The sequence below is a fragment of the Lacerta agilis genome, chromosome 10, assembly GCF_009819535.1.
Source record: "Lacerta agilis isolate rLacAgi1 chromosome 10, rLacAgi1.pri, whole genome shotgun sequence".
NCBI lineage: Eukaryota > Metazoa > Chordata > Lepidosauria > Squamata > Lacertidae > Lacerta > Lacerta agilis.
Genome location: NC_046321.1, coordinates 4,823,282 through 4,851,243, shown reverse-complemented (window position 1 = coordinate 4,851,243; position 27,962 = coordinate 4,823,282). Strand labels below are relative to the sequence as shown.

The window sequence follows — 27,962 nt, the reverse complement described above, 5'->3', positions numbered from 1 at the left end:
GCCAGTGCAACTGGGCGGTGCCAGGATCGAGGCTTCGCGTCGCAGAGAAGCAAAGAATTTGCAGAGTCAGCAGAAGGCTTTTATTTGGCATATTTAGGTACAACTGAGCTGTCGACGATCCAGAGTGGGGCTCTCCCATACCTGAAGCCATCTTCTCCTGGTACATTAATCGTGCGCCTTGTCTCCGTCAAGCACGAGATGGTCAGAGGCTCCCAATGCGTTACTTTTGGGGACCAGCCTTGGATACTGGGGAGCGGTTCCATTTCGTTTGTACCTGGAAGCACAAACAAACAAAGCAATAGCACAGGTGAGACCGACGGCACTCAGAGCGTAAGATGGGGCGGCCCAGAGCTCTACACCATGTTCTTCTCCCCCAAACTGGTGCCCTCCAGATGTTTTGGACCGTAAAACATGGGACTGACTGGACGGTGAGGAGTGCTGGGAAGCCCCAGCCAGAGAACCTGTTAGGGAGGCCTGAGAGGAGGAAGGATGAGAGCCAGGGGAGCAGTGGTGGGACACTGGTCAGGGGACAAAGCGGGAGGGCAGAATGGCTGGATGCCAAACAAGCAACAGGCTTGAGTGAGAGAGAGGAACCCGGGGCAGAAAGCATTGCAGGCACAGGACAGGCAGCTGAGGATCTGTGGGCAGGGGAGAACCTATAGTTCTCTGGACACCAGGACCCAGCCAACATGGCCAGTGAGTGGTCAGGGATGCTGGGAGGTGGGAGTTCAACAACATTTGGAGGGCCACGGGTTCAAGCATTTGCACTTTCACTGAGCCCAGAAAACGTCCTTTCCTCCCTTGAGGTTGGCTGTCAGTTGAGCATTTGGAAAGCCTCTTAATAGGTCAGAGCCAGTGGCGTAGGAAGGGCGGGGCGTAGGGGGGCGCTCTGCCCCGGGTTCCAGGGGAGGGGGGTGACACTCCCCGGCCCCTCCCCTGCCGCCCAGCACCCCGTCTGGCAAGCGAGTGGCGGGTCGTGGGGCTGCCCGACCCACCGCTCGCTCGGATCCACTACTCATGCCCAGAATTCCAGGCATGCGCAGTGCATCCGGTGCGCCGTGGTGTCACGGTGCACGCGTCGTGGTGCCCTGCCCCCAGGGGGGTGCCTCCGTGCCGCTGCCCCGGGCGGTGCGGAGGCTTGCTACGCCACTGGTCAGAGCAGTTTGTCCCTGGAGCCCATTACCTAGAGGTCTTAACGCAGAGGCTGGACCTCTGCAGCTGTGGATATCCTGTATCGAGTAGACCTCCCCTCCACCCAACCCCCACCCCTTCGCATTCTTAAGAGTAAAGGAACACTTCTTACCAAGCCTCATGTGCTTACGGAGGTGGGGGTACATTCTCAGCAAGCGCCTCTCCGCGTAATTCTTTGAGAAATGGGCTTCGCTGGTGAAATCCTGATCTCTGGAGAACCTGCTTGCAGGATGGAGTAAGTTTGCTCAGTAGGGATACATCAAGCTTACTTCGTTAATGGAAATCCCCTCCCCGCCCCAGTGGTATCACATAGCCAAGACCTAAAGAGGAGAAGGATGATGGGTTTTGCAGCAGGGTGGGGATCCTTCGTCCCACAGGCCTCTTTAGGACAATTTGGCCCACAAGGCTGTTCCTCCCAAACGGTGCTTTTTCTGGGGGTACACAGGGGTACACATACCCCTAAACATTTTGTGAATCTAAGTTTGGCCTCACTGTGGAGTGGTATTTCAACATGAGTAGGAAAATGAGAGTACCCCTAAACATTTTTTTAAGGAAAAAAGCACTGCTCACAAACCATGCCCACCTGTCCATATGGGATGTCAGGTCTGGGGGACACACGAGGGTGGGGCTGCAAAGGAATATGTTATGTACTGAGTTGAATAGGATCCAAAATGCAGCAGTATGATTGGTCCTAGAACAATAGGATCCAGAATGCAGCAGTCTGATTGGTCCGCAGGAGCCACCCAATCCAGCTCCAGGTGGAAGTGAATCCGCAACCCGATTTTTATTTTTTTTATTTTTTATTGAATTTTTTTTTTTAATGCCTGCTCCGAAGGTCTTATCTTACTATACTAGGGATTATTTAGCTATATATGAAATTTCATACATATCGGTTAATATCTTGACCCTCCTCCACCAAAATAGCTGTTCACTTTGCTGTTTTCCTATGTCATGAAGGCTGAAATTTCAGTTCAGTGGAGCACTTACTGTTCCCAACCCTAACCCTGTGGAAAGCCATCTAATTAGTCTTTAATTTGATTTTGAGATGTTTTTAGGAGGTAATTTAATTATTATTTGATTTTATACCAGTGTTATGTATCTGATGTTAGCCACCCTGAGCCCGACTTCGTCCGGGGAGGGTGGGATATAAATAAAAGTTTGTTTATTATTATTACTTGTTATTATTCCTTTGTAAGAAAATATGAAATAACGTAAAATCATTTTTGCGGGGGGGGGGGAATCAATGGGGGGTTGACAAGAAATTTTCCGCACCAGGTACCACCTGACCTTCCTATGCCTCGGGGGGGGGGGGGGTTGACAAAAAAATGTTTGCCCCCGGGTACCAATTTACCTTGCTACGCCCCTGCAGGTGTCTATTTACATGATGTCATTATTTATGACATCAGGTGACTAGAAGGTGGCATGTGGAGGGTGAGGCACTGAGGGATATGGCCCATGGCTTGGATCCAGTCCCCTGTCCCCCCCTGTTTTACACCCACAGATCTTCAGATAAATCCTGATCTGTGGTCTGCCTGTCCCTGGACCTCACCATGTGCTGGATGTGTTGAATGGTGCAAGATTGGCCTTCCTCAACTTGGTGCCATGCAAAGGTTTGGGGCTACAACTCCCTGCTATAAATTCAGATTTTGCCAAGGCCATCAGTCGGGAGAGGCATTCTTTAGGAAGCCTGGGTTGAACACATTTCGACAAAGCCAGGGGCATTCTTAGCCCCTTGGCTGCCCGGGGCGGGAAGCCAAGAGGCACCCCTGGGGGGGGCATCGCGGTGCGTCCGTGCGTCATGACGCACACAACGCCCCGCCCCCGGGGGAGCCGGGCGGCGGCTTTGGGAGACTCCTGAAGCCACCACACGGCAGCGGCACCCCTTTGTGCCGCGGCTGCTCGTGCCTGCGTGAGCAGCCGCTACACGAAGGTGTGTTGGGCGGCGGATTCGGGAGTCTCTGCGGGCTGCAAAGACTCCGCCGCCCGGGCTCCCTTGGTGGAGCGCAAGTCGGGGTTAGGGAGAGGGACGGGCCAGCGAGGAGGAGTGTCCCTCCTCGCTGGCCTGCCCCTCTCCATGCCCCGGCTCCACAAGCCAGCCAGCAGCGGAGCTCGGCATAGAGGCAAGGGGCGGCACCCCACCTTGCTGACCCGCCCCTTGCCTCCATGCTGAGCTCCGCCGCTGGAAGGGGGGACTATTTTCGGCGCTGCCGGGGCGGAGCCGCTGGGGCGGCCAGCGAGGGGGGGTGACACCCCTCCTCGCTGGCCGCCCCTGCGGCTCCACCCCGGCAGTGCCCAAAATAGCCTAAAAAGAAAAACAATTTTTTTAAAAAAAATAAAAGATAAAAAAGCCCAGGGGGCGGGGCGCCCCCAATGTGTCACCCCCAGCAGGGGCGCTGACCGGGGCGCTCCGCCCCCCTTGCTATGCCCCTGGACAAAGCATACACCTTAAAACTGCTTCAGTGGCGGGCTTGGTTTCAGTTCCAAACAGCAATAACTTTGCATTTGGAATTTGGCTTGGGGGCGATAATTCCCCGCTGAAAGGGTGGAGGGCTCGCTCAGCTAGACCACATCTGGAGACAGATATACCGTAACCCGATGGATTCCTGAATGCTCTGGGGGACCTTCTGGCAGAGAAAGCTGACGGTCTTTGCCAAAGCCCAAATCTTACTATGGAACGGTAGTGGATGACACAATAGCTCCTTGGAATTCTGAGTAGTCTGTGTGGCTATGAGCCAGGTGGAGACGAGAGCAGAAGGGCACAAGCCTTGCTCTGAAGTTGACCAGGTACAGGTCAGTCCACATAAAGGTAAAGGTAAAGGACCCCTGGACGGTTAAGTCCAGTCAAAGGCGACTATGGGGTTGCGGCGCTCATCTCGCTTTCAGACCGAGGGAGCTGGCGTTTGTCCACAGACAGCTTTCTGGGTCATGTGGCCAGCAGGACTAAACCGCTTCTGGGCCGGCGCAATCAAACACTGTGACGGAAGCCAGAGCACACAGAAACGCCATTTGCCTTCCCGCCGCAGCCGTACCTATTTATCTACTTGCACTGGCGTGCTTCCGAACTGCTAGGTTGGCAGGAGCTGGGACAGAGCAACGGGAGCTAACGCTGTCGCGGGGATTCAAACTGCCGACCTTCTGATCGGCAAGCCCAAGAAGCTCAGTGGTTTAGACCACATAACCATGTGGCAGTACAGGAGGTAAAGACAAGACACTTTGCAGCCTGCATTGAATTCTCTAAGAACCAGCCTACTGGACCACCAGAGACAGCCCCGCTAACAAATGTTTTGTTCCAGCAAGCCTGCCTAGGCATGTAATTTTAGCATGCAATATTAACACTTTATTCCAGCAAGTCTAAATATTTTTAAATTACTGATATTTTTTAATTTTTTTAAAAAAATCATATGTAGCTCGTTTTCAGTGTTTGTTCTTTATGGTATTTTTAATTAATATCTTAGACTTAGACTACTGTACTGTAAACCCCTTAGAGGTCTTATGTTCTAGTATAGAAGTATAAAGTTAGAAGGGGCCATGAGGGTCATCTAGTCCAACCCCCTGCAATGCAGGAATCTTTTGCCCGATATGGGGCTTGAACCCATGACCGTGAGATCAGGAGTCCCAATATCTACTGTCTGAGCTATCCCAGCTCATGTAAAGTAGGAAGTGATACGTATGTCTATACATACATACATACATACATACATACATGTAGATGAATAAAAAATAAAACAAAATTCATAATTATTTGAGTACAGGAGAACCTTTCCGTTTATATTCCATTTGCATTAATGAACAAATAAGTTTTCTAACGAAACCAGAAAACAAAGCACACAGCAATATGAAGCTCTTAAGCATTTCTAGTTACAATTTTTTTTGAAGAGGACGTTTTCCGTGTCACATGTCTAGACAACTCTTGCAATAGGTTGCTCCATGCTAGTCAGTAGTATTGGCAGATGGTAAGAAGTTTCTGTGTCCAAACTTCAGAGATTCTTTTAATAAACTTTTGGAGAATCTTACGAAGTGAAGATAATAACCCAGCTGTGTCAAAGATCGGGCTCACATGCTAAACTATCTCATTGTGTCTAAATATTCCCAAGATAACAAAAAGGAGGCAGGCATCTTTCTTCTAAATAATATGATTTCTAAACCTATGAGTTCGCTGTTGACGATTCTCAACTCAAGTCTTAAAAATAACCTCAGTACAGTGGTACTTTGGTTCTCAAACTTAATCTGTTCCAGAAGTCCGTTCCAAAACCAAAGCATTTCAAAAGCAAGGCGTGTTTTCCCAAAGAAAGTACAGTGGTACCTCCGTTTGCGGACAAGATCCGTTCCGGAGGTTCCGGTTGGATCCTGAAGTTTCCGCAACCTGAGGACTGTTTCTGCGCATGTGTGCGTGCGACGAAACCTCGTAAAATACTTCCGGGTTTGCAGCTTTCACATCCTGAAGTAACCAGAGGGTTACGTAAACGGAGGTACTACTGTAATGCAAAATGGATTAATCCATTCCAGACTTTTAAAAACAACCCCTAAAAAAGCAATTTAACGTGGATTTTACTATCTAGCGAGACAATTGATCCATAAAATGAAAGCAATAAACAATGTACTGCAGTCACACAATCAATCAATCAATCAATCAGTAGCTGGGTTCCACACAGTCACAAAAACAAAACAAAAAACAGTCACAAAAACAAAAAAGAGCCACAAAAACGCAAAATAAATAACAAAAACAGACACACCCCAGCATAACAGAACAGAACAGAAGCGTGGCACTCAAATCGGAAATTTAACACTCAAAACGGAGCACGTTCGACTTACGAAATAAGTTTGCAAACCGGAACACTTACTTCCGGGTTTGCAGTGTTTGGGTTCCAAGTTGTTTGAGTACCAAGGCGTTTGAGAACCAAGGTATTACCTTTTACCACTATCCTCATCATGACTTCAAACACAGCCAGGCCACTTGTTTTCTCAATTTGGATCGGTGTTGCTTTGCAGGGAGTGGGAAATGCAACAAGACACTGTATTTCCTAAGAAATGACCAGATAGGTATGGATTGTGGCATCACGTGTGCACATCTTCCTAAACCAAGGGTAGAAGTGGAGTGTGAATGGCAGTGTGTACGGCAGTGTGTACATAAAGGTAAAGGTAAAGGGACCCCTGACCATTAGGTCCAGTTGTGTCCGACTCTGGGGTTGCGCCGCTCATCTCGCTTTACTGGCCGAGGGAGCCGGCGTACAGCTTCCGGGTCATGTGACCAGCATGACTAAGCTGCTTCTGGCGAACCAGAGCAGCGCACGGAAACGGCGTTTACCTTCCCGCCGGAGCAGTACTTATTTATCTACTTGCACTTTGACGTGCTTCCAAACTGCTAGGTGGGCAGGAGCAGGGACCGAGCAACGGGAGCTCACCCTGTTGCGGGGATTCGAACCGCCGACCTTCTGATCAGCAAGCCCTAGGCTCTGTGGTTTAGACCACAGCGCCACCCCGCATCCCCAGTGTGTGCATAGCCATCCATATATTCAGATTGTTGTGACTGGACATTCTTGGCAAAAAAATTATCAAGCATCATTTACTGACCTATGACCAAACTTTTAATACCACACCCTCCAACATTTCTCCTATGAAAATAGGGATGTCCTATTCCACAACAACAACAACTATATTACATCATCATCATCATCATCATCATCATCATTATTATTATTACAGTCATACCTTGGTTTTGGAACAGCTAGTTCCCGAACGTTTTGGCTCCCAAATGCTGCAAACCCAAAAGTGACTGTTCCGGTTTGCAAACTATTTTTGGAAGCCGAATGTTTGACAGGGCTTCTGATTGGCTGAAGGAGCTTCCTGCAGCCAAAGAGAAGCCGCACTTTGGTTTCCGAACATTTTGGAAGTCAAACGGACTTCTGGAACGGATTCCATTCGACTTCCAAGGTGCAATCGTATTATATTTATGCCCCGCACGAGTTTTTCTCCATGTATTTATATAAAAACAATAAAAATGATATTTAAAAAAAAAAAACATAACAAAACATTAAATATTTAAAAACTTCCCTATCCAGGGCTGCCTTCAGATGTCTTCTAAAGGTTGTCTAGTTACTTATCTCCTTGGCTCAGGGGTCACATAACTCCAAACCCTCCAATGTTTCTCCGATGAAAATAGGGACGTCCTAAGGAAAAGCGGGACATTCCAGGATCAAATAAGAAACCAGGACGGCTTCTGTAAACCCAGGATCGTCCCTGGAGAACAGGGACGCTTGGAGGGTATGAAATACATCCTGAATGATCAACTGATCACCCGCCAAATTCTAGATAAATCCTATCCCTTATTGGGAGATGAATCAAATACAGTTACAGCCATTCCAGAAGAGACAACACACCTGTACATTCAGACTGATGACACTCCCAGGGGCTGATGGGAGTTGTAGGCATTAGGTGGAGAAGGTTGGTTTAGAGCTCTGTGCATTTCAACCGCACTGAAAACCACCGTGAAGCAATGATTGTTAAAGCACAACGCCTGTTTCTTTTTCCAAAGGAAGAGTTGCGCCCTTACCTGAATTCTGCAGGTTTCCTCAGCTTCCTGATGCTGGGACTCAGTTGGCTCTTTTGGGCTTGCACTGGGGGTAAGTGGTCCGAATCAGGTTGGCTTTTCCTCTAAAGGGAAGATGGGATAGGAAAAGAAGCTTTTGTTAAATCTAAAGGCTTGGTAACCTTCACGATACCGCCAGCTCATCAGCAGGTATGGGGCAGGAGAATCCCGGCAGGTGGGTCCTTGTTGCTACCTGGGAGGGTGAAATATACTCGGAGTCAAGTGTGAATTTCATGCTCTTTATTCAGCTCATTGTAGCGAGGAATGCAGTTCCCCCAAAACGTTTGCTTTATATACACTATTTACACAATAGGCCCCACGTGATTGGCTAATTCCGGGATACTCCTGTATGCCAATCGGGTTGTGGATTCACTTCCACCTGGAGCTGGATTGGGTAGCTCCTGCGGACCAATCAGACTGCTGCATTCTGGATCCTATTGTTCTAGGACCAATCAGACTGCTGCATTCTGAATCCTATTGTTCTAGGACCAATCAGACTGCTGCATTTTGGATCCTATTCAACTCAGTACATAACAGAGGGGACAAGGCAGGCAGGTCAGTGCGATGGCAGGAGTGCTGGGTTGGAGTTCTGTATCATGGAAGAAGAGTTTTGGGTTTGATATCCCGCTTTATCACTACCCGAAGGAGTCTCAAAGCGGCTAGCAATCTCCTTTCCCTTCCTCCCCCACAACAAACACTCTGTGAGGTGAGTGGGGCTGAGAGACTTCAGAGAAGTGTGACTAGCCCAAGGTCACCCAGCAGCTGCATGTGGAGGAGCGGAGACACGAACCCGGTTCCCCAGATTACAAGTCCACCGCTCTTAACCACTGCACCACACTGGCTCTGGTTGGACGCAGAGGAATGGTGGGAGGAACTGGCTGGGGAAACCCAATGAAGAAGAATCAGAGCCCGGGGGCCCACTCTACCATTGCGAGAGGGATAGGAGAAGCAGGAGGGTGCCATGCACCCCTTAAAAAGCCCCAATGGGGTCCTTTGGGTGCTGAAGGGTCCAGCTGCGTGATATTTTTCAAGCTCTCTTGTCTTCCCGCCACTCTGAAAGGCGGTGTGTGTGTGTGTGTGTGTGTGTGTGTGGAGTAGGCGAGACTGAGCCGAAACCCAAGGCTCCAGCGCAACTCAACAACAGGAAGCCTCAGGTTCCAAGCATTGAAGTGGTAATCTCTCCAAAACTTTAAGGCAACAAAAATATAGTGGACCAGCAAAGAAATTATTGTTTTTGGAATTTATTTGGCGAAACAATGGTGTGAAAGAAAAAGGAGGTCCGTCCTGGACGTGGCTGTCTACTCTGCATGGGAACGTTCTACGAGTGTAAGAAGTTATTTTAATTGATTTTGGTGTGTGTTTTTCCCCTGCTAATGATTGACTTCCTAAGAAGCCGTTGATAAGGGTTTCTTTTGGTTTTCGGTTTATATAGTTTTCTTTTTCTTACTGTGGTTCCAAGGTAAAATAAGAGGTTGGGCTGCACACAGGCACAGTCTCTGATTGCTTGGGGAAAGCCCTGGAGAAGATGGAGGCTTGGATGATTGTGAGGAAGCAGGGAATTTCAGTCTCGGCAACTGGTTTCCAGTTTCACTGGAAGTCCACAAGTTTGAGTGTTATGAGAGAGGGAGAAAGAGCTATTCTCTTCCTGCTTTCTCCATGCCAGGCTTAATTTTATAAACTTCTGTCATGCAGTCGGGACTACAAACCCCATCATACCACAGCCAGTGTGACCGATGGTCAGGGAAATGGGTTTGGTAGTCCCACGATATATAGGGATGTAGGGTTAGGGAAGGCTGGTTTAGAGCAGGCATAGGCAAATTCGGCCCTCCAGATGTTTTGAGACTACAATTCCCATCATCCCTGACCACTGGTCCTGTTAGCTAGGGATGATGGGAATTGTAGTCCCAAACATCTGGAGGGCCGGAGTTTGCCTATGTCTGGTTTAGAGACACGTTTTGTGGTAAGGTCATGCCGCAGAGTTCCTTCCTTGACCCCCCATACAATCAGAAAAATCCCCTTTTCACTTTAAGCAAGTTATGCGTGTCGGAGAACCAACTTACCCTTATGTCTTCAGGGAAAAACTGGAAAGGTGTTGAAAGCTGTTGTCCGGATATGAAGAGAGGAAGCGGGTTGTTAGTCACAATCAAGGCAGTTTTGTCTTGATTGAACTCCGACGACCTTAGCATGATGGCGATCTCTCCCTTGTGTTGTTCCAGCCGCTCCTGAAACTCAGCATCAGTGAATGGAAGAAAGTACTGGACCTACCCCAGGAGACAAAAATAAAATAAAATAAGCAAAATGAGAAGAAGGGCTTAGACATTATTGGCTTTGTCATGCTTGAACAGGACAGCACCATTTTAACCAGCGTTATAAGAATCCTAAGAATTGCCATAAATAAAATGAATGCTCTTAAGTGCACAAGATCATAGAGTTGGAAGAGACCCCAAGGGCCATCCAGTCCAACCCCCTGCCAAGCAGGAAACACCATCAAAGCATTCCTGACAGATGGCTGTCAAGCCTCCGCTTCAAGACCTCCAAAGAAGGAGACTCCACCACACTCCTTGGCAGCAAATTCCACTGCCGAATAGCTCTCACTGTCAGGAAGTTCTTCCTAATGTTTAGGTGGAATCTTCTTTCTTGTAGTTTGAATCCATTGCCCCGTGTCCGCTTCTCTGGAGCAGCAGAAAACAACCTTTCACCCTCCTCTAGATGACATCCTTTGATATATTTGAACATGGCTATCATATCACCCCTTAACCTTCTCTTCTCCAGGCTAAACATACCCAGCTCCCTAAGCCGTTCCTCATAAGGCATCGTTTCCAGGCCTTTGACCATTTTGGTTGCCCTCCTCTGGACACGTTCCGGCTTGTCAGTATCCTTCTTGAACTGTGGTGCCCAGAACTGGACACAGTATTCCAGGTGAGGTCTGACCAGAGCAGAATATAGTGGTACTATTACTTCCCTTGATCTAGATGCTATACTCCTATTGATGCAGCCCAGAATTGCATTGGCTTTTTTAGCTGCTGCATCACACTGTTGACTCATGTCAAGTTTATGGTCTACCAAGACTCCTAGATCCTTTTCACATGTGCTGCTCTCAAGCCAGGTACTCTCAAGGTAAACACCTACGCAGACATATAAACCATGTCTTAAATAGCACAGCAGAGCAATCCCATATCCCCCTTGACTCCTAATGACCCCAAATATTCCTCTGCAGAAGGAAATAACTTGGAAAAGGATCCCCCATCACCAGTGGTTCTTTTCACTTGAAAATCCTACAGATTTAAGGTCAAATGTTGTGTATGAATATTTTGCCGCCGTGGCCTAGATTCAAGGACTAAGGTGTTTACCGTGTCAAAAGAATGGCCCGGACTGGCCAGTAATGCAATCAATAAAATGTTATCAGGTTATATTTGGCAGGCAGCAGACAAGCCACACACAAACTTCTGTTGTATGGCCACCTCTTCCTGCGATGTGTGCATTATGCTTTTGGGCGGTCTTTGGCTACAGGGCTGGGCAATTTCTAAAGTCTTCAGAAGTTCTCGCACACCTTTGCTTGGGCCCTCACCTCCTGGCAAGGGTGGAGGGAACTCTGTCGCAACAGAATAATAAAGATCTGCCTTCTTGTCACTGGATCCTGCCTCCATCCATTCTCCTCTGACCGATCATGGACTTAGGGGACACTGGGTCCCTTGAATCCCTGTAAAAGCCAACCCCAGATTTTTCTACAACACCAGGAAAAGGCGCTGTTGGTAGGTCCCTCACCCAGCTTCCCCAAATGTCAACAATGCTGACCGAAGAGCTCTTTTCCTGCGTTGTTCCCCATCATGCTCTGCTCTCTGTTCCCCATCCCATGCCTCTCCTTCTCTATTTACAGCAAGAGAATAAAGACTATAGCTGGCCTTTTTGCCGCTCCAGCTACTGCCGAAGGTGACCAGTTCCTTCGATTCTTACTCCCAAACCACCGTGATGCGCCAGTAGACAGTGTGAGTAGCCAGCAGGGCCAATACTGAGCTTGCTGGCTAATCACTGTCCTTGCATATCACATGGCATTGTGATTGACAGCACACGGTGACAGAGGGAATAGCTGCATCATCATGCAACAGGCTGGCAAGGTAAACCCTTGGGGCGAAATGGCTGCAGGTGTCAATCGTGGCTTGTGGGGACAGTGGGAGATGCGGTGGTTTGGGAAGCAGGGGTCACCAAAGCCGAGCTAACTGCTGAGAAAATGTTAGAAGCGTAAGAGTTGGAAGGGACCCCCGAGGTTCCTAGAATCATAGAATCCTAGAGTTGGAAGAGACCCCAAGGGCCATCCAGTCCAACCCCCTGCCAAGCAGGAAACACCATCAAAGCATTCCTGACAGATGGCTGTCAAGCCTCTGCTTAAAGACCTCCAAAGAAGGAGACTCCACCACACTCCTTGGTAGCAAATTCCACTGCCGAACAGCTCTCACTGTCAGGAAGTTCTTCCTAATGTTTAGGTAGAATCTTCTTTCTTGTAGTTTGAATCCATTGCTCCGTGTCCGCTTCTCTGGAGCAGCAGAAAACAACCTTTCTCCCTCCTCTATATGACATCCTTTGATATATTTGAACATGGCTATCATATCACCCCTTAACCTTCTCTTCTCCAGGCTAAACATACCCAGCTCCCTAAGCCGTTCCTCATAAGGCATTGTTTCCAGGCCTTTGACCATTTTGGTTGCCCTCTTCTGGACACGTTCCAGCTTGTCAGTATCCTTCTTGTACTGTGGTGCCCAGAACTGGACACAGTATTCCAGGTGAGGTCTGACCGGAGCGGAATACAGTGGTACTATTACTTCCCTTGATCTAGACGCTATACTCCTATTGATGCAGCCCAGAATTGCATTGGCTTTTTTTAGCTGCTGCATCACACTGTTGACTTATGTCAAGTTTCTGGTCTACCAAGACTCCTCTCGTCCAAACCCCTGCAATGCAGGGATCTCAACTAAAGCATCCATGACAGATGGCCGTCCAACGTCTGCAGATGACCAAGTATGGCACCTTGCTCATTTCCCTCCCCCGCTATCAGGTCTTACCTGGCACTGCTTCCAACTGTCGGGGGTCCCTGTTTGCTGCCATTGCCAGCAGTCACTTGCCCATCTCTGTTCCAGATAGGAACAGATCCCCATCTCTGGCGCACGGCTGCCATCCTAGATGCCCAAACTGCATTGAGAAAGGGCATGTCATTGCGGGGAGGGATCTAAGACGGCTCATAAGCTTCATCGACTAGTGTCCAGGTCAAGGGAAGTAATAGTACCACCCATTTCTGCCTCGATCAGGCCATACCTAGAAGACTGTGTCCAGTTCTGGGCACCACAGTTCAAGAATGAAATTGACAAGCTGGAACATGTATAGAGGAGGGTGGCTGGGATGACCAAGGGTCTGGAAACCAAGCCTTATGGAGGCATGGTTGAGGGACTTTAGTACCCTTAGCCTGGAGAAGAGAGGACCAATGTAATAGGAGAGCCGTCTTCAAATATCTCAAGGGCTGTCATATGGAAGAGGGAGCGAGCTTGTTTTCTGCTGCTCTGGAGGCCTGGACTCGGTCCAATGGATTCAGGTTACAAGAAAGGAGGTTCCGACTAAATGTTAGGAAGAACTTTCTGATAGTAAGAGATGTTCAACAGTGGAACAGTTTCCCTTGGGAGGTTGTGGACTCTCCTTCCTTGGAAGTTTTTAAGCAGAGGTTGGATGGCCATCTGTCTGGGATGCTTTCGCTGAGATACCTACACTGCAGGGTGGGTAGGACCAGGTGCCCTTTCCAAATCTATGGCTCTGTGGTTTTAATGAGGGTGAAAGAGGAGAGCACAAAATATGATCTGAAGCTCAACATAAAAAAACTAAGATCATGGCCACTGGTCCCATCACCTCCTGGCAAACAGAAGGGGAAGAGATGGAGGCAGTGAGAGGTTTTACTTTCTTGGGCTCCATGATCACTGCAGATGGTGACAGCAGTCACGAAATTAAAAGGCACCTGCTTCTTGGGAGGAAAGCAATGACAAACCTAGACAGCATCTTAAAAAGCAGATACATCACCTTGCCGACAAAGGTCCGTATAGTTAAAGCTATGGTTTCCCCAGTAGTGATGTATGGAAGTGAGAGCTGGACCATCAAGAAGACTGGTCGCTGAAGAATTGATGCTTTTGAATTCTGGTGCTGGAGGAGACTCTTGAGAGTCCCATGGGCTGGAAGAAGGTCAAATCTATCCATTCTGAAGGAAATCAGCCCTGAGTGTTCACTGGAAGGACAGATCCTGAAGCTGAGGCTCCAAGACTTCCTCATGAGAAGAGAAGACTCCCTAGAAAAGACCCTGATGTTGGGAAAGATGGAGGGCAAAAGGAGAAGGGGACGACAGAGGACGAGATGGTTGGATGGTGTTCTCAAAGCTACCAACATGAGTCTGACCGAACTGCGGGAGGCAGTGGAAGACAGGAGTGCCTGGCGTGCTCTGGTCCATGGGGTCACGAGGAGTCGGACACGACTAAACTACTAAACAACAACAATTGTTTTTCCTCTTCCTTTGGCACCTTTCCATGATGGAAAAAGAAGTCGGGTTTCACTCACCAAGTTAGGATGTTGTGAGTAGGTGGCTTCATGCTTCAGCTGGAACTGACTGCACATGTCGGGATAATTGTCTCGAACTGGGAAGTCAAAAACGACGACAGGCGCGTGAGATCATTTTGACACCTGAGGAGGCCCCAAATCCAATCTCGTTTCTGCTATTCGCTCTTCCCACCGACCATGGTCCCCTCACTTTCCCCTAGGCAGTGCGATACCCAGGGTGGGGGCAGTCACTGCTTGGCTGAGTTGGCTCCCCACCCTGCAATTTCCAGAGAGGGGCCTATCGTATTGGCCCGATTATAAGCCACACCTGAATATAAACTGCATCTTTAAAATTCGGGGGGGGGGGTGAGAAAGAAGACAATTCCCAAATATAAGCCGCTCCCTTAAAATTAATAGCAAGAAAGACAGTCACGGGAATAGAAATGTGTGTAAATCGAATAAAAAACCGTGAAATTCCCTGAAACGAGAAGTAATCGACTATGCTAAGGATTTACTGAGAGAAATTAGGCTTAAACAAATCAGAATAAACCAAAAAAATATACCCAAATGTAAAAGTTCTACTTCTGCATCTTCAAAAGAGGTTTAGAAACCTAGACTGCATAAATTGAAAGGGGGGCGGGGATCCAAAATAAGCTATGTTAGCTTTTAAAATAGAATTCAAAAACTGGGCTGTAAAAGCTCCTATGATCTACATGTGGCTACTGTTTGGCAAAGACTTTCGTCATTTTGAGTCTAGTATCCTCCTATTTCCTCCTGAGGAAACTGATAATCTCAGCAAAACGAGGTTTTGTAGCCAGCATCTCGTTAAGGATTTTTGATTGTTTCTTTAGTCAATTGTTTAAGCTTATTTTTTTAGCCTTAAGTTTTTTGAGTTTTTTTTTTTTTTGGTTTATTCTTATTTGTTTAAGCCTAATTTCTCTCAGTAAATCCTTAGTATAGTCGATTACTTCTCGTTTCAGGGAATTTCACGGTTTTTTATTCGATTTACGCACGCTCCCTTAAAATTACGCAGGCACACACACACACACCCGTTCCATTTTACCGTATGTCTATTTCAGCAGCGATATCGCAAAAGCCAATTTTTGTAAGTTCGCAAATTTCAGATGCACTTTAACTTTTCATGGTCAGAATTTTTTTGGGGGGGAGGCTTACATTGAGGCCAATATGGTAGCATCCAACAATGATTTATGGCAGTGGTTACCAAAATGGGTGGTAGTTCATCGGCGGGTGTGTGTTTGTGTGTGGTGTGTGTGGTGTTGTGTGTGGTGTAAGGTTTTGCTATTACCTAGGGGTGCCATCACTACATGCCTTTAGGCACTGGGCAAAAACATTCCTCTTTACCTAGCCCTATGGCTGTTCATTAATCTATGACCTGTAAAAGTGAGGGGGGAGAGCACTGTTATTATGATGACTATTTTATTATAATAACAGTGATGATGGATGCGGGTGGCTCTGTGGTCTAAACCACTGAGCCTAGGGCTTGCCGATCAGAAGGTCGGTGGTTCGAATCCCCGCAACGGGGTGAGCTCCCGTTGCTCTGTCCCAGCTCCTGCCCACCTAGCAGTTCGAAAGCATGTCAGAAGTGCAAGTAGATAAATAGGTACCACTCCGGCGGGAAGGTAAACGGCGTTTCTGTGGGCTGCTCTGGTTCGCCAGAAGTGGCTTAGTCATGCTGGCCACAATGAACCCGGAAGCTGTCTGCGGACAAACGCCGGCTCCCTTGGCCTATAGAGCGAGGTGAGCGCCGCAAACCACAGAGTCGTCCGTGACTGGACCTAACGGTCAGGGGTCCCTTTACCCCTTTACCCCATTTTATTATTAGGCTGTGTGTCAGTTATGCTTTTTATTATGATTCTATCCTTGATGTTCTGCAATGTGTTCCCCCCCCCCCGTTGTACAACACCCTGGGATCTTCTGATTAAGGGCGGTACAGTGGTACCTCGGGTTAAGAACTAAATTCGTTCCAGAGGTCCGTCCTTAACCTGAAGCGGTTCTTCACCTGAGGCGCCGCTGGTGTGTGTGATTTCCGCTCTTAACCTGGGGCAAAGTTCTTAACCTGGAGCAACCACTTCCTGGTTAGCGGAGTTTGTAACCCGGACGGTCCGTAACCCGAAGCGTCCGTAACACAAGGTACCACTGTATGTAAATCTTATTATTGTTGTTGTTGTTGTTGTTGTTGGCCTTTTTCAGCTGGAAATACAGGAACTCAGTTCGGCACCTCTCAGGTGGGTGCCACTGCCCCTGGTTCTCCTGGTCTCTTAGAGAGGACGAGGGAGGCATTCATGGTGAGTTCTGGCACCTCTTTTTCTAGAAAAATAGCACTGGTAATAATAATAAGAACCCGCTCCAGCTGCGTTGATGGAAAGGAAGCAGAAACGGGTGCCAATTGCCAGCAGAAGTGGGATTGCGATGGCGGGATGGAGACATTTCTCTGGCTTCCTGGCAGGTACGGGTCTCTGTTACTTACACGTAGAGAGGGATGCCGTGGCGATGAGAGCAGCATGGCGCCATCGCCAGATGACATCTTCGTTTGCACCATGCCGACCCACCCACAGCAACGCCGCCCTAGGAATCATTTGTCCGTTAACTAGCATAATGGCCAAGGGTCAGGGGCGACGGGGCCTGTAGCCAGGAAAGGGACGAATCAAGTCGATTTCGGGTGCCCCGTGCACGCCAAGGCAAAAGTGACCGCTGGAGGGAATCAGTCAGTCTTGAGGGCGGGGAGAAGACACCTCACCCACGGAGGCAGGTTTATGGCGACTGACAACTTGCCCTCCTGGGCAACTAATTCCTGCCTAAAACCTGCAATGCAGGCAAAGGAGGAGATGGTTGCTTGGAGGCTATGGAATTTTAAAACACCCTACACAATTCTGAAGATTATGACAAGATTGCAAGCCACATTTTGTAAGGTCGGAGGTCACACAAGGGCAGTGGCGAGTTGAACAGCAGCTCTCTCTTTTTTCTTTTTTAAATATTTTTTTTCTTTTTTAATTTTCTTTTTTAGTTTTTACAAGAACGTATTTAAAATAATGAAAAGGAATTTTTTTTACAAAAAAAAACACCATATCTATATATGAGATTCTCAGAATCTCGTGACTTCCCCCTGTCCCCTGCACGGGTCCTTAAAATAATTTTTCTAAGGCTACATATCAATATGTTCTTCTCCACGGTTTCCATCTCTCTTAAATTATCCATGTCTTTTCGTTTCTTCACAAGTTATTTTACATCTAGCAACTTCTGGCTGGGGATCTGTGTGCGAGCTCAGGTGAATAGCATGGGTAATAATAATAATAATAATAATAATAATAATAATTTAGGGCTTTAAAGGTCAGTGTCAACACTTCGATTTTGGCCCGGAAACATACCGGGAGCCAGTGTAGATCTTTCAGGACCAAGTGTTATATGGTCCCGGCAGCCGCTCCCAGTCACCAGTCTGGTAGCCACGTTCTGGATTAGCTGTAGTTTCCAAGTCACCTTCAAAGGTAGCCCCACATAGAGTGCATTGCAGTAGTCCAAGAGGGTCGACTACCAACTAAAATGGCGCCCTCCACAACCGCATGATTCTATGCAACTATTTCATAGAATCATAGAGTTGGAAGAGACCACAAGGGCCATCCAGTCCAACCCCCTGCCAAGCAGGAAACATCATCAAAGCATTCCTGACAGATGGCTGTCAAGCCTCCGCTTCAAGACCTCCAAAGAAGGAGACTCCACCACACTCCTTGGCAGCAAATTCCACTGCCGAACAGCTCTCAATGTCAGGAAGTTCTTCCTAATGTTTAGGTGGAATCTTCTTTCTTTGGATGTGTCGCTACTGCTTTATGTCTGTTGTGAAGAAAGTTCTGGTTAGTAAAGCTTTGAAACCATATTTATGATTTAGACCATTTTCATTCCCGGAGGGGGTCTGTTTTTATCCATCCTACTGCTCCAAGCTGAACAATATTAACATACCCTCCAAAATTTCTCCGGTAAAAATAGGGGCATCCCATTCTACACCAAGAAGCTTCTCCTGCGTTTGATCTTGCCACACACAGGTACGTCTTTTGCACATATACGTCTGTCACCTTGAGCCAATTACAATCTCTCAGCCTAGCCTACCTCACAGGATTGTTGTAAAGAAAAAAATGTGAAATTAAGATATATATATATATTTTTCACCTCTGCGTGCAATGTTTCCCCAAGTCTACTTTCATTATTGCTGTCTCTATGGTGCACTCTTGCACCATGGTGCAGTGAAAGTGCGACACACTAATGGTATAAAAAGTTACAGGATTTCAGCTACAGGAAGTTACAGGGCATGAAGCCGTATGTCTGTCCCAAAACTTTTGCAGGTTCGAAAGGTACTAACTAGGCATAACCGCCCCTGTACCATCAGGAGCACAACTCACCATGCATAAAAGGGCAGTCCTAGTCCAATTCAAAAAGTTCATCAATGCACGCATATGTCAATACTGTATATGCAAATTTTATGTAAATCTGTGCCATCTCTGGCCATCTTTATCTTCCCTTTTGGAAAGCATCCACCCTATACTGGACACATGCTAATATATATGGTCACACATTCCATGAAACAGCTGCGCAAGCACAACAGACTTTTTGAAAACTTCCAGCTGTTGCCAGTATGTTCAATTTCCTTCTGTTCTTAAGGGCATTAACAGCAGACTGACCCTAGAGTTTCCACGCCAACAAAGCAAAAGTCAGTGAACTGTTGATTTATAGACAAGGCAAGCGGATACAGATCACTGTTTTCATTGTTCCACAGTGAAAGTAAACGTGGGATTAACTGCAGATCAGTGAAAGTTTGTGGAATTAACTGCAGATCACACCTGCCGATGGCTTTCATCCTGAAGAATTTAAAGCTTCAAAAACAAGCAACACGCCACTATTTCCACGGCCAAGTGCCCAAGAGCCAGAAGAGCAGTGGCTCAGTGGAAGGACAGCTGCTTGGCATGCAGAAGGTGTCATGTTCAATCTCCGACATGTCTGGCTTGTAATGGAAAACATGTCAGTCTGAAACCCTAGAGAGCATCTGCTGCTCTTAGTGCAGTCGGTACAGAGCAATGTTCTAGCTCAAGAGTCCACCATCTTCCTCTGCACAACAGAGATATTTGCCGCTTCCTTTCCTAGACTTCCTTCGGGAAGTTCAGAACCGTTCCTGGAGGTGTTCCAGCAGCCTCCCACCCAGGCAGGGCCCAGACCGAGACTCCCAACTTAGCTCCAGGGCCCCCAAACAACATCTTCCTCCTCCTCCTCCTCACCACCACAAAATCAAAAGTCACCTGGTGTTGCGGAGGTTCGATGACGGCTGCCCACAGCGGCGAAGTGGCCTCAGCCGGCTGCGCAATGGAACTTCACTGGTCGCTGCAGAACTTCAGGAGGTGGAAGAGTCGAGATACCAGGTGGCCCCGTAAGCATCGTCTGTGCCGAATGCACATCAGTGAGAAAGATGCTCCATTGGGCAGAAGGGTGATGTGATTCCCTTGCCTCGCCTCTGCCTCTTTCGGGGAGGCAATATTCTGGGGCAGGTGTTCAAGCCAGCATTGGGAGCGACAGTTGAGGCAGTTAGCAGAAGACTCACAAGGTTCCATGCACAGAACAGAAATCTCTTTATTTTCAATAGCTGCATGCGGAAGGAAGAATGTTGGCAAACATCACTTCCCCGTCATGATTCCGCAAGGCCCAGGAAAAGTTGCTGCTGTGTGACAGGATGCAGTGCACATCCTCCAACGTTTCTCTGATGAAAAGAGGGGTGTCCTGTTCCATTATTATCTGACTGGGTGGCCCCAGCCACCCTGAGTGGCTTCCAACATATATAAAAACATAATTAAACATTAAGCAACTTCCCAAGACAGGGCTGCCTTTAGCACGTCAAAGTGCAAGTAGATAAATAGGTACCACTCTGGCGGGAAGGTAAACGCCGTTTCCGTGCGCTGCTCTGGTTCGCCAGAAGCGGCTTAGTCATGCTGGCCACATGACCCGGAAGCTGTACGCCGGCTCCCTCGGCCAATAAAGCGAGATGAGTGCCGCAACCCCAGAGTCGTCCGCGACTGGACCTAATGGTCAGGGGTCCCTTTACCTTAAATGTTGTATAGTTACTTATCTCCTTGTTTCAAGGCACACATAACTCCATACTCTCCAACATTTCTCTGATGAAAATTGGAGAATCTTAAGCGGGGCATTCCTGGATCAGAAACCGGGACAGCTTCTGTAAATCCATAAACTTGACATGAGTCAACAGTGTGATGCAGCAGCTTAAAAAGCCAATGCAATTCTGGGCTCCATCAATAGGAGTATAGCATCTAGATCAAGGGAAGTAATAGTACCACTGTATTCCGCTCTGGTCAGACCTCACCTGGAATACTGTGTCCAGTTCCAGGCACCACAGTTCAAGAAGGACACTGACAAGCTGGACCGTGTCCAGAGGAGGGCAACCAAAATGGTCCAAGGCCTGGAAACGATGCCTTATGAGGAACGGCTTAGGGAGCTGGGTATGTTTAGCCTGGAGAAGAGAAGGTTAAGGGATGATATGATAGCCATGTTCAAATATATAAAAGGATGTCATGTAGAGGAGGGAGAAAGGTTGTTTTCTGCTGCTCCAGAGAAGCAGACACGGGGCAATGGATTCAAACTACAAGAAAGAACATTCCACCTAAACATTAGGAAGAACTTCCTGACAGTAAGAGCTGTTGGACAGTGGAATTTGCTGTCAAGGAGTGTGGTGGAGTCTCCTTCTTTGGAGGTCTTTAAGCGGAGGCTTGACAGCCATCTGTCAGGAATGCTTTGATGGTGTTTCCTGCTTGGCAGGGGGTTGGACTGGATGGCCCTTGGGGTCTCTTCCAACTCTAGGATTCTATGAAATCCGGGACCGTCACTGGAAAATAAGAACACCTGGAGGGTTTGGCAATGGTGGTCACCAAGTTGGATGTCTTTAAAAGAGGATTAAATATACTTGAAGGAGATGCTGAAAAATGATCAGCTAAAAAGCTTGCATCACAATAAATAACAGCTGTTCGCTTGGCTGTTGCCAGGAGCCACTGAACCCTCAATGCTGACCTACATGAAATGTGGCTGAATCAAATCTGGGACATGGCACTAATGGATAAACTGACTGGATAATTATATGAAGAATAACTAAACAAGGAGACGTTTTCCCAAACACACAGTCTGACTTATTGCATATGCTTACTGTACAAAAAAGGATGATTACTGACCACACAGCAAACTGTAGACTTTTATTTAACATTTCTTAATAGGGTGACTCTCAAGTCATGGCCTTTCTTGTAATCTTTGACAAAGGCCCCCATTATATTTTTGTGGAGAAGCTGGCAAAATGCGGGCTGGGTGGGGTAACTGTTAGGTGGATTTGTAGCTGGTTGGCTGATTGAATAATAATCATAATTGTTGTTGTTAAGTCGTTTAGTCGTGTCCGACTCTTCGTGACCCCATGGACCAGAGCACGCCAGGGACGTCTATCCTCCACTGCCTCTCGCAGTTTGGCCAAACTCATGTTAGTAGCTTCAAGAACACTGTCCAACCATCTCATCCTCTGTCGTCCCCTTCTCCTTGTGCCCTCCATCTTTCCCAACATCAGGGTCTTCTCCAGGGAGTCTTCTCTTCTCATGAGGTGGCCAAAGTACTGGAGCCTCAACTTCAGGATCTGTCCCTCTAGTGAGCACTCAGGGCTGATTTCTTTAAGAATGGATAGGTTTGATCTTCTTGCAGTCCATGGGACTCTCAAGAGTCTCCTCCAGCACCAGAATTCAACAGCATCAATTCTTCGGCGATTAGCCTTCTTTGTGGTCCAGCTCTCACTTCCGTACATTACTACGGAAAGGGAAGTAATAGTACCACTCTATTCTGCCTTGGTCATACCACACCTGGGATACTGTGTCCAGTCTGTGCACCACAATTTAAGAAGGATATTCACCAGCTGGAACGTGTGCAGAGGGGTGTGCGTTTTGACCAAGATGATTAAGGGTCCGGCATCCAAGCCTTATGAGGAACGGTTGAGGGAGTTGGGTATGTTTAGCGTGGATAAGAGGAGATATGAGAGCCATCTTCGAACATCTCAAGGGCTGCCAAATGGAAGATGGAGCAAGCTTGTGTTCTGCTGCTCCAGAGGGTTGGACCCTGACGAGAGGATTCAAATTATATGAAAGAAGATTCCGAATGGACATTAGGAATAACTTTCCGGTGGCAAGAGCTGTTTGACAGAGGTGTTTATGCAGAGGTTGGATAGCCACCTCTCAGGGATACTTTGGTTGTGATTTATCCCTGTTTAGGGAAGCTTTTAATGCTTAATAGATTTTAACATTCTGTTGGAAGCCGCCCAGAGTGGCTGGGGAAACCCAGCCAGATGGGAGGGGTATAAATAATAATAATAATAATAATAATAATAATAATAATAATAATTATTATTATTATGCATTGCATGGGCTTGGAGTAAATGACCTTTGGGGGTGCCTTCCAGCTCTTCAATTCTACGATCCTAAGATCCTTTCAGTACAAACTGGCTTTCAAGGGCCTGGAGTTAGGGATAGCCAAAGTGCAATCAATCATTCTAACTGAGCCTCTGCGCTTGCATAGAATGTTTAAGATTTATTTCAGGAACTGACACAGCTTTTCATATGAGCACAAAATACACTGGAGAACAGCTGTTGCTGTTCCCCCCCCCGGCCCCCAGTAATGTCACTCAATTTGCAAGCAGAGTTTTGAAGCCAGTTTTCTCCCAATTTTTTCAATGGCTGTGCTGGCTGAGACATATTGGAGTTGTAGTGCAAAACATCTGGAGGACATAACGTTTGCAAAGGCTAGTTTAAGCCAAAGGGCGGGTGGGTTAGCTTGTTTCCTTAAAAAGTCCCAAATTTGAACATCATAGGAAGAATCTCGGGGTGGTTCCATTGCAACCAAAATCTGAATTCTCAAAAGCTGCTGATTTCCCAGAAATCAGCTGCCCTGAGCAAAACTCGCCTGGTCTCAGCGGGCCTATTCGCAAGCATCATCAAACATGATTCCAGGGACTTCCCCAGCCACTCTGGACACTGGAATTTCCAAAATGCTTCTCTGCTCCCATTGTTCTCCTTTCACATGCCAATGAAGCTCTGTTTCGCCTGGAGAAGACCGACTGATATTGTGTGGTCCAGAAGCCCACTCTGTATGACGGCACAATATCCTGGGAGGCCTCTCCTTCCCAGTTTTAAACCATCTCCCAGATAAATGGTTGGGGTGGAGGACAGAGATCATAGAATCATAGAATCCTAGAGTTGGAAGAGACCACAAGGGCCATCCAGTCCAACCCCCTGCCAAGCAGGAAACACCATCAAAGCATTCCCGACAGATGGCTGTCAAGCCTCTGCTTAAAGACCTCCAAAGAAGGAGACTCCACCACACTCCTTGGTAGCAAATTCCACTGCCGAACAGCTCTCACTGTCAGGAAGTTCTTCCTAATGTTTAAGTGGAATCTTCTTTCTTGTAGTTTGAATCCATTGCTCTGTGTCCGCTTCTCTGGAGCAGCAGAAAACAACTTTTCACCCTCCTCTATATGACATCCTTTTATATATTTGAACATGGCTATCATATCACCGCTTAACCTTCTCTTCTCCAGGCTAAACATACCCAGCTCCCTAAGCCGTTCCTCATAAGGCATTGTTTCCAGGCCTTTGACCATTTTGGTTGCCCTCCTCTGGACACGTTCCAGCTTGTCAGTATCCTTCTTGAACTGTGGTGCCCAGAACTGGACACAGTATTCCAGGTGAGGTCTGACCAGAGCAGAATATAGTGGTACTATTACTTCCCTTGATCTAGACGCTATACTCCTATTGATGCAGCCCAGAATTGCATTGGCTTTTTTAGCTGCTGCATCACACTGTTGACTCAGCTCAAGTATATGGTCTACCAAGACTCCTAGATCCTTTTCACATGTACTGCTCTCAAGCCAGGTGTCACCCATCCTGTATTTGTGCCTTTTAATTTTTTTGCCCAAGTGTAGTACTTTACATTTCTCCTTGTTAAAATTCATCTTGTTTGCTTTGGCCCAGTTGTCTAATCTGTTAAGGTCATTTCGAAGTGTGAACCTGTCCTCTCGGGACAGAGATGGGGGTCCCTAGCAGTCCACCGTAGCCGGCCAGGGCTGGCGATCTTGCAGAAATCTTCCATCCGAGAAAAGGCAGAGCTCTCCCGATCTGGCAAAAACGGGAGATGGCTATCTTGCCAAGAGAAGGCAGGACAGTGGCTCACAAGTGCCATGGGAGAATGAATTGATTCTGGGAAACAGGGTGCCAGGGGGGGGGCAATGCTTGGAGGGTAGAAAGGAAGCCCCAAATCTGGGCAACTGGACTATAATAACAGCAACCTGGCAACTGGTTGCAAGGTGTGGGTGGTGTGAAATGCATAGGGATGTCTTTTAATTAGCACTAAATTGCTTTTCTATAAATTTACATTTTGGGCTTAAAAAGAAAGAAAGAAAACCTAAGAGATGAGAAACCTGAGGCCCAGGTATGAAATGCAGCCCACAAGTCCTCTCTTAGAATCAAAAAGACCAGAAGCCTTTCTCTTAGGAATTTTCGGTGCAGATACACTACCAAAAGATTTGAGAAGACTGTTCATGTACACCACTACAGCGATGGAAAGAGAATAAGATGCCGACAAAAGCCGACTGGAAGATGAAACAACTGGACTATGCAGAGATTGCCAGATTGACTGGGAAAATCAGAGATCTGGAGGATCAAAGCTTCAATAGAGAATGGGACAAATGTAGATTGTATTTAAAAGAACACTGTAAACACTTGGAGCTCTTTGGCAGCCTTTGAATAACCTTTGCAATGTTACAAAGACTTTGGACATATTGCAGGGCTATAATTTGGATGAACTGTAATAATGTGCAGTTGATTAAGATATCTAAAGGACCCACTGAGGGGAGGAGGGAAGAACTAAGATATGGATGAATCTTGTTTGATTTTGAAATTTCAATGTGTTAAATGTGAGGTTTATCTTGTAAAACTAATAAAAAAAATTATTTTTAAAAAAATAGAATCGTGGAAGTTGGAAGGGTCCCCCAAAGCTCATCTAGTCCAACCCTTTGCAATGCAGGAATCTCAGCTAAAGCATCCAAGACAGGCAGCTATGTAAAAGGGAAGACTTGTCTTATCTGACCCATCTCAGGCCATGCTTTCCACCATCGCGGAGTACTTATTGACCAGGCTGCGGTGTGCCATGGAACCCTCCACAAATCTGGAGCGGAGTCCCGAAAACGGTTGGACGGCACCTTGTTTGCCTCCTTCCGGCAACTCCTGCAGCCAAGCTGGTGCCAAATCTCTTGCTCTGCTTTCCTCTGGACCACAACTGCAAGGCAAGAAGGGGGTCTTGTGGTCTGGGCAGCCCTGGACCTCCAGACACACTGCCCAGGCTTGCGCCCCAGGGAGGTCACTTCGGCGCTGCTAATGCAGTGGTTGTTTTCTGCTGCTCCAGAGAAGCAGACACGGGGCAATGGATTCAAACTACAAGAAAGAAGATTCCACCTAAACATTAGGAAGAACTTCCTGACAGTGAGAGCTGTTGGACAGTGGAATTTGCTGCCAAGGAGTGTGGTGGAGTCTCCTTCTTTGGAGGTCTTGAAGCGGAGGCTTGACAGCCATCTGTCAGGAATGCTTTGATGGTGTTTCCTGCTTGGCAGGGGGTTGGACTGGATGGCCCTTGTGGTCTCTTCCAACTCTAGGAGTCTATGATTCTATGATTCTATGACTTCACCCCTGGAGGCGCACTCCATTGTCTTTGAAAACTCATCTCCCAGTTCCTATAGTGTGACACTCTGACCAACCACTACACCACACCTAGGGTTGTATTCTATGTTAGCCCTACTCAGAGTAGATCCACTGATTTTTTTTTATAAAAAAAACCCAACTTAGGCCCATTAATTTCAATAGGTCCATTCTGAATAGTTGGGATACAAGCCCTGCAGTTCTTCCAGGTTTGATTTGCTTCCTGGGCACTCTGCATGTGCTCAGAAACCCTTGCTGTTATAGAATCATAGCACCGTAGAGTTGGAAGGAACCCCAAGGGCCATCTTGTCAAATCCCCTGCAATGCTGGAATCTCAGTTAGCTCATCCATCCTCTCCGTCTCCCAAGCCCCATGCTATCATCCACTTTCCCTCCCACAGGCACTCTGCTCATGGTCAGGAACCCCTTCACCTTGGCAGGAAGAAACACACACAGCTGATCTCCACTCCCTTCCACTCCCGCAAGAGTGCTACAGTATGCCGCATATCGTTCCTCCTGAGCACTCTGCATCTGCTCAGGAACCCCTTGTTATTAGAGTACCAAAGCACTGCAGAGTTGGAAGGGGACACCGAGGGCCATCTAGTTCAACCTCCTGCTATTGCAGGAGTCTCAACTAAAGCATCCATGACAGGTGGCCATCCAACCTCTCCACCTATCTTCTGAGCCCCGTCCTAGGACTGCCTTTCCTACCGGGCACTCTGCACGTGCTCAGGAACTCCTATCTCCATGGCAGGCAGGCAGGAACGCCGATCTCCATCCCGTCTACTCAACTCTCGTTCCTGCAGCGGCGCCATAGTACTGAACGATGTCTTCCACGCCCCATCCCTGAATGGATTGCCTTTTCTCTCGGGCACTCTGCACGTGCTCGGGGGTCCACACATCGGCGACGGGAGCGGGGCGCAGGGCCAGACCGGCCAGTCCCCTTTCCTCTGGAGAGGCACCTCCGGCTTTGAGACTTTCCAGGCCCAGCCCCTTCCCCAGGGAGAGAGGGAGAAAGCGCGCAACCGGACAGCTGGCAATTCCGCGGAAAGGGAAAGCGAAAGGGAAAGTTGCTCAGTCGCGCGGCGGCGAGCGAACATGGGTTTCTATACGCAGCAGCGCCCTTCCTTCGGCCGGCCGCCGGGCGCATAAAGGCGGCGGGCGCGGAAAAGCGCGGATCCTCCGCCCCCCGCCGCTCCATGGCCCCGCGCAAGCGGCTGCGGCTGCTGCTCCTGCTGGCGGCGTGGCTGCTGCTGGGCGCCTGGGGGCCGCTCTCGCCTACCGCCGCTGCAAGATTTGGCCCCACCGAGCTCCTGAAAGGTACATAGCGCTGGCTCCTCCTGCTGCTCGCTCTCCGCGCAGCACTTGAACCGAGAGCCTCCTCGCTCTCCCAAGCCCCTCCGCCTTGCAGATCGCGGTGGTCAGAGGCTGCGGCTGGCTGGCCTCTTTCGCTTGGCCCTCCGAGAGCACCCTCCCCACCGGCAGGCTCCAAAAGGGAGGGAGCGGTGAGAGCGGACTACCTCGCAGGGGTGTCGGTAGTAGTAGGCCTTTTCTCCGAGCTGCGGGGTCACCCCTCCCCGCCGGGCGCGATGGACAGGTGTGTCTACATGCAGGTAACGCCTGGCCAGGAGGGGACACATCCGCACTGCGTTATATGCACAGATGTGGGGGCTGCTTTGCAGGGTTGTTGTAAAATTGTTCTGTTTCCGCCGCCCTCGTGGCTTGCCCACGGCACCCATCTGTCAAGGGAGGGGTGGTCGCAGTGGGACTACCTTGCAGGGGTGTCAGCAGACCCTCTCTCTGAGGCGTGGAGTACCCGGCAGGGCGGGGGCACCTCTGTGCTAC

General features: G+C 48.2%; 1 protein-coding gene across 1 annotated transcript; it reads right to left on the bottom strand.

Moving 5' to 3' along the window:
• Positions 1–57: 57 nt before the first annotated feature.
• Positions 58–27,664, bottom strand: TSGA13 (testis specific 13). The gene is made up of 6 exons (XM_033162361.1): positions 27,638–27,664; positions 14,363–14,439; positions 9,838–10,038; positions 7,742–7,842; positions 1,304–1,410; positions 58–274 (listed from the first exon to the last, which is right to left on the bottom strand). Exons 2-6 carry the CDS (start codon positions 14,417–14,419, stop codon positions 81–83), a joined length of 660 nt encoding a protein of 219 aa, XP_033018252.1. The 5' UTR covers positions 14,420–14,439; positions 27,638–27,664; the 3' UTR covers positions 58–80.
• Between the last annotated feature and the right edge of the window lie 298 nt (positions 27,665–27,962).

Coding starts and splice junctions, on each gene's coding strand:
- TSGA13 (XM_033162361.1), bottom strand. CDS start 14,419: ATGTGCAGTCAGTTCCAGCTGAAGCATGAAGCCACCTACTCACAACAT. Junction 10,039..14,362: donor ACTCACAACATCCTAACTTG/GTGAGTGAAACC, acceptor CTCCTGGGGTAG/GTCCAGTACTTTCTTCCATT. Junction 275..1,303: donor CCGTAAGCACATGAGGCTTG/GTAAGAAGTGTT, acceptor TTGTGCTTCCAG/GTACAAACGAAATGGAACCG.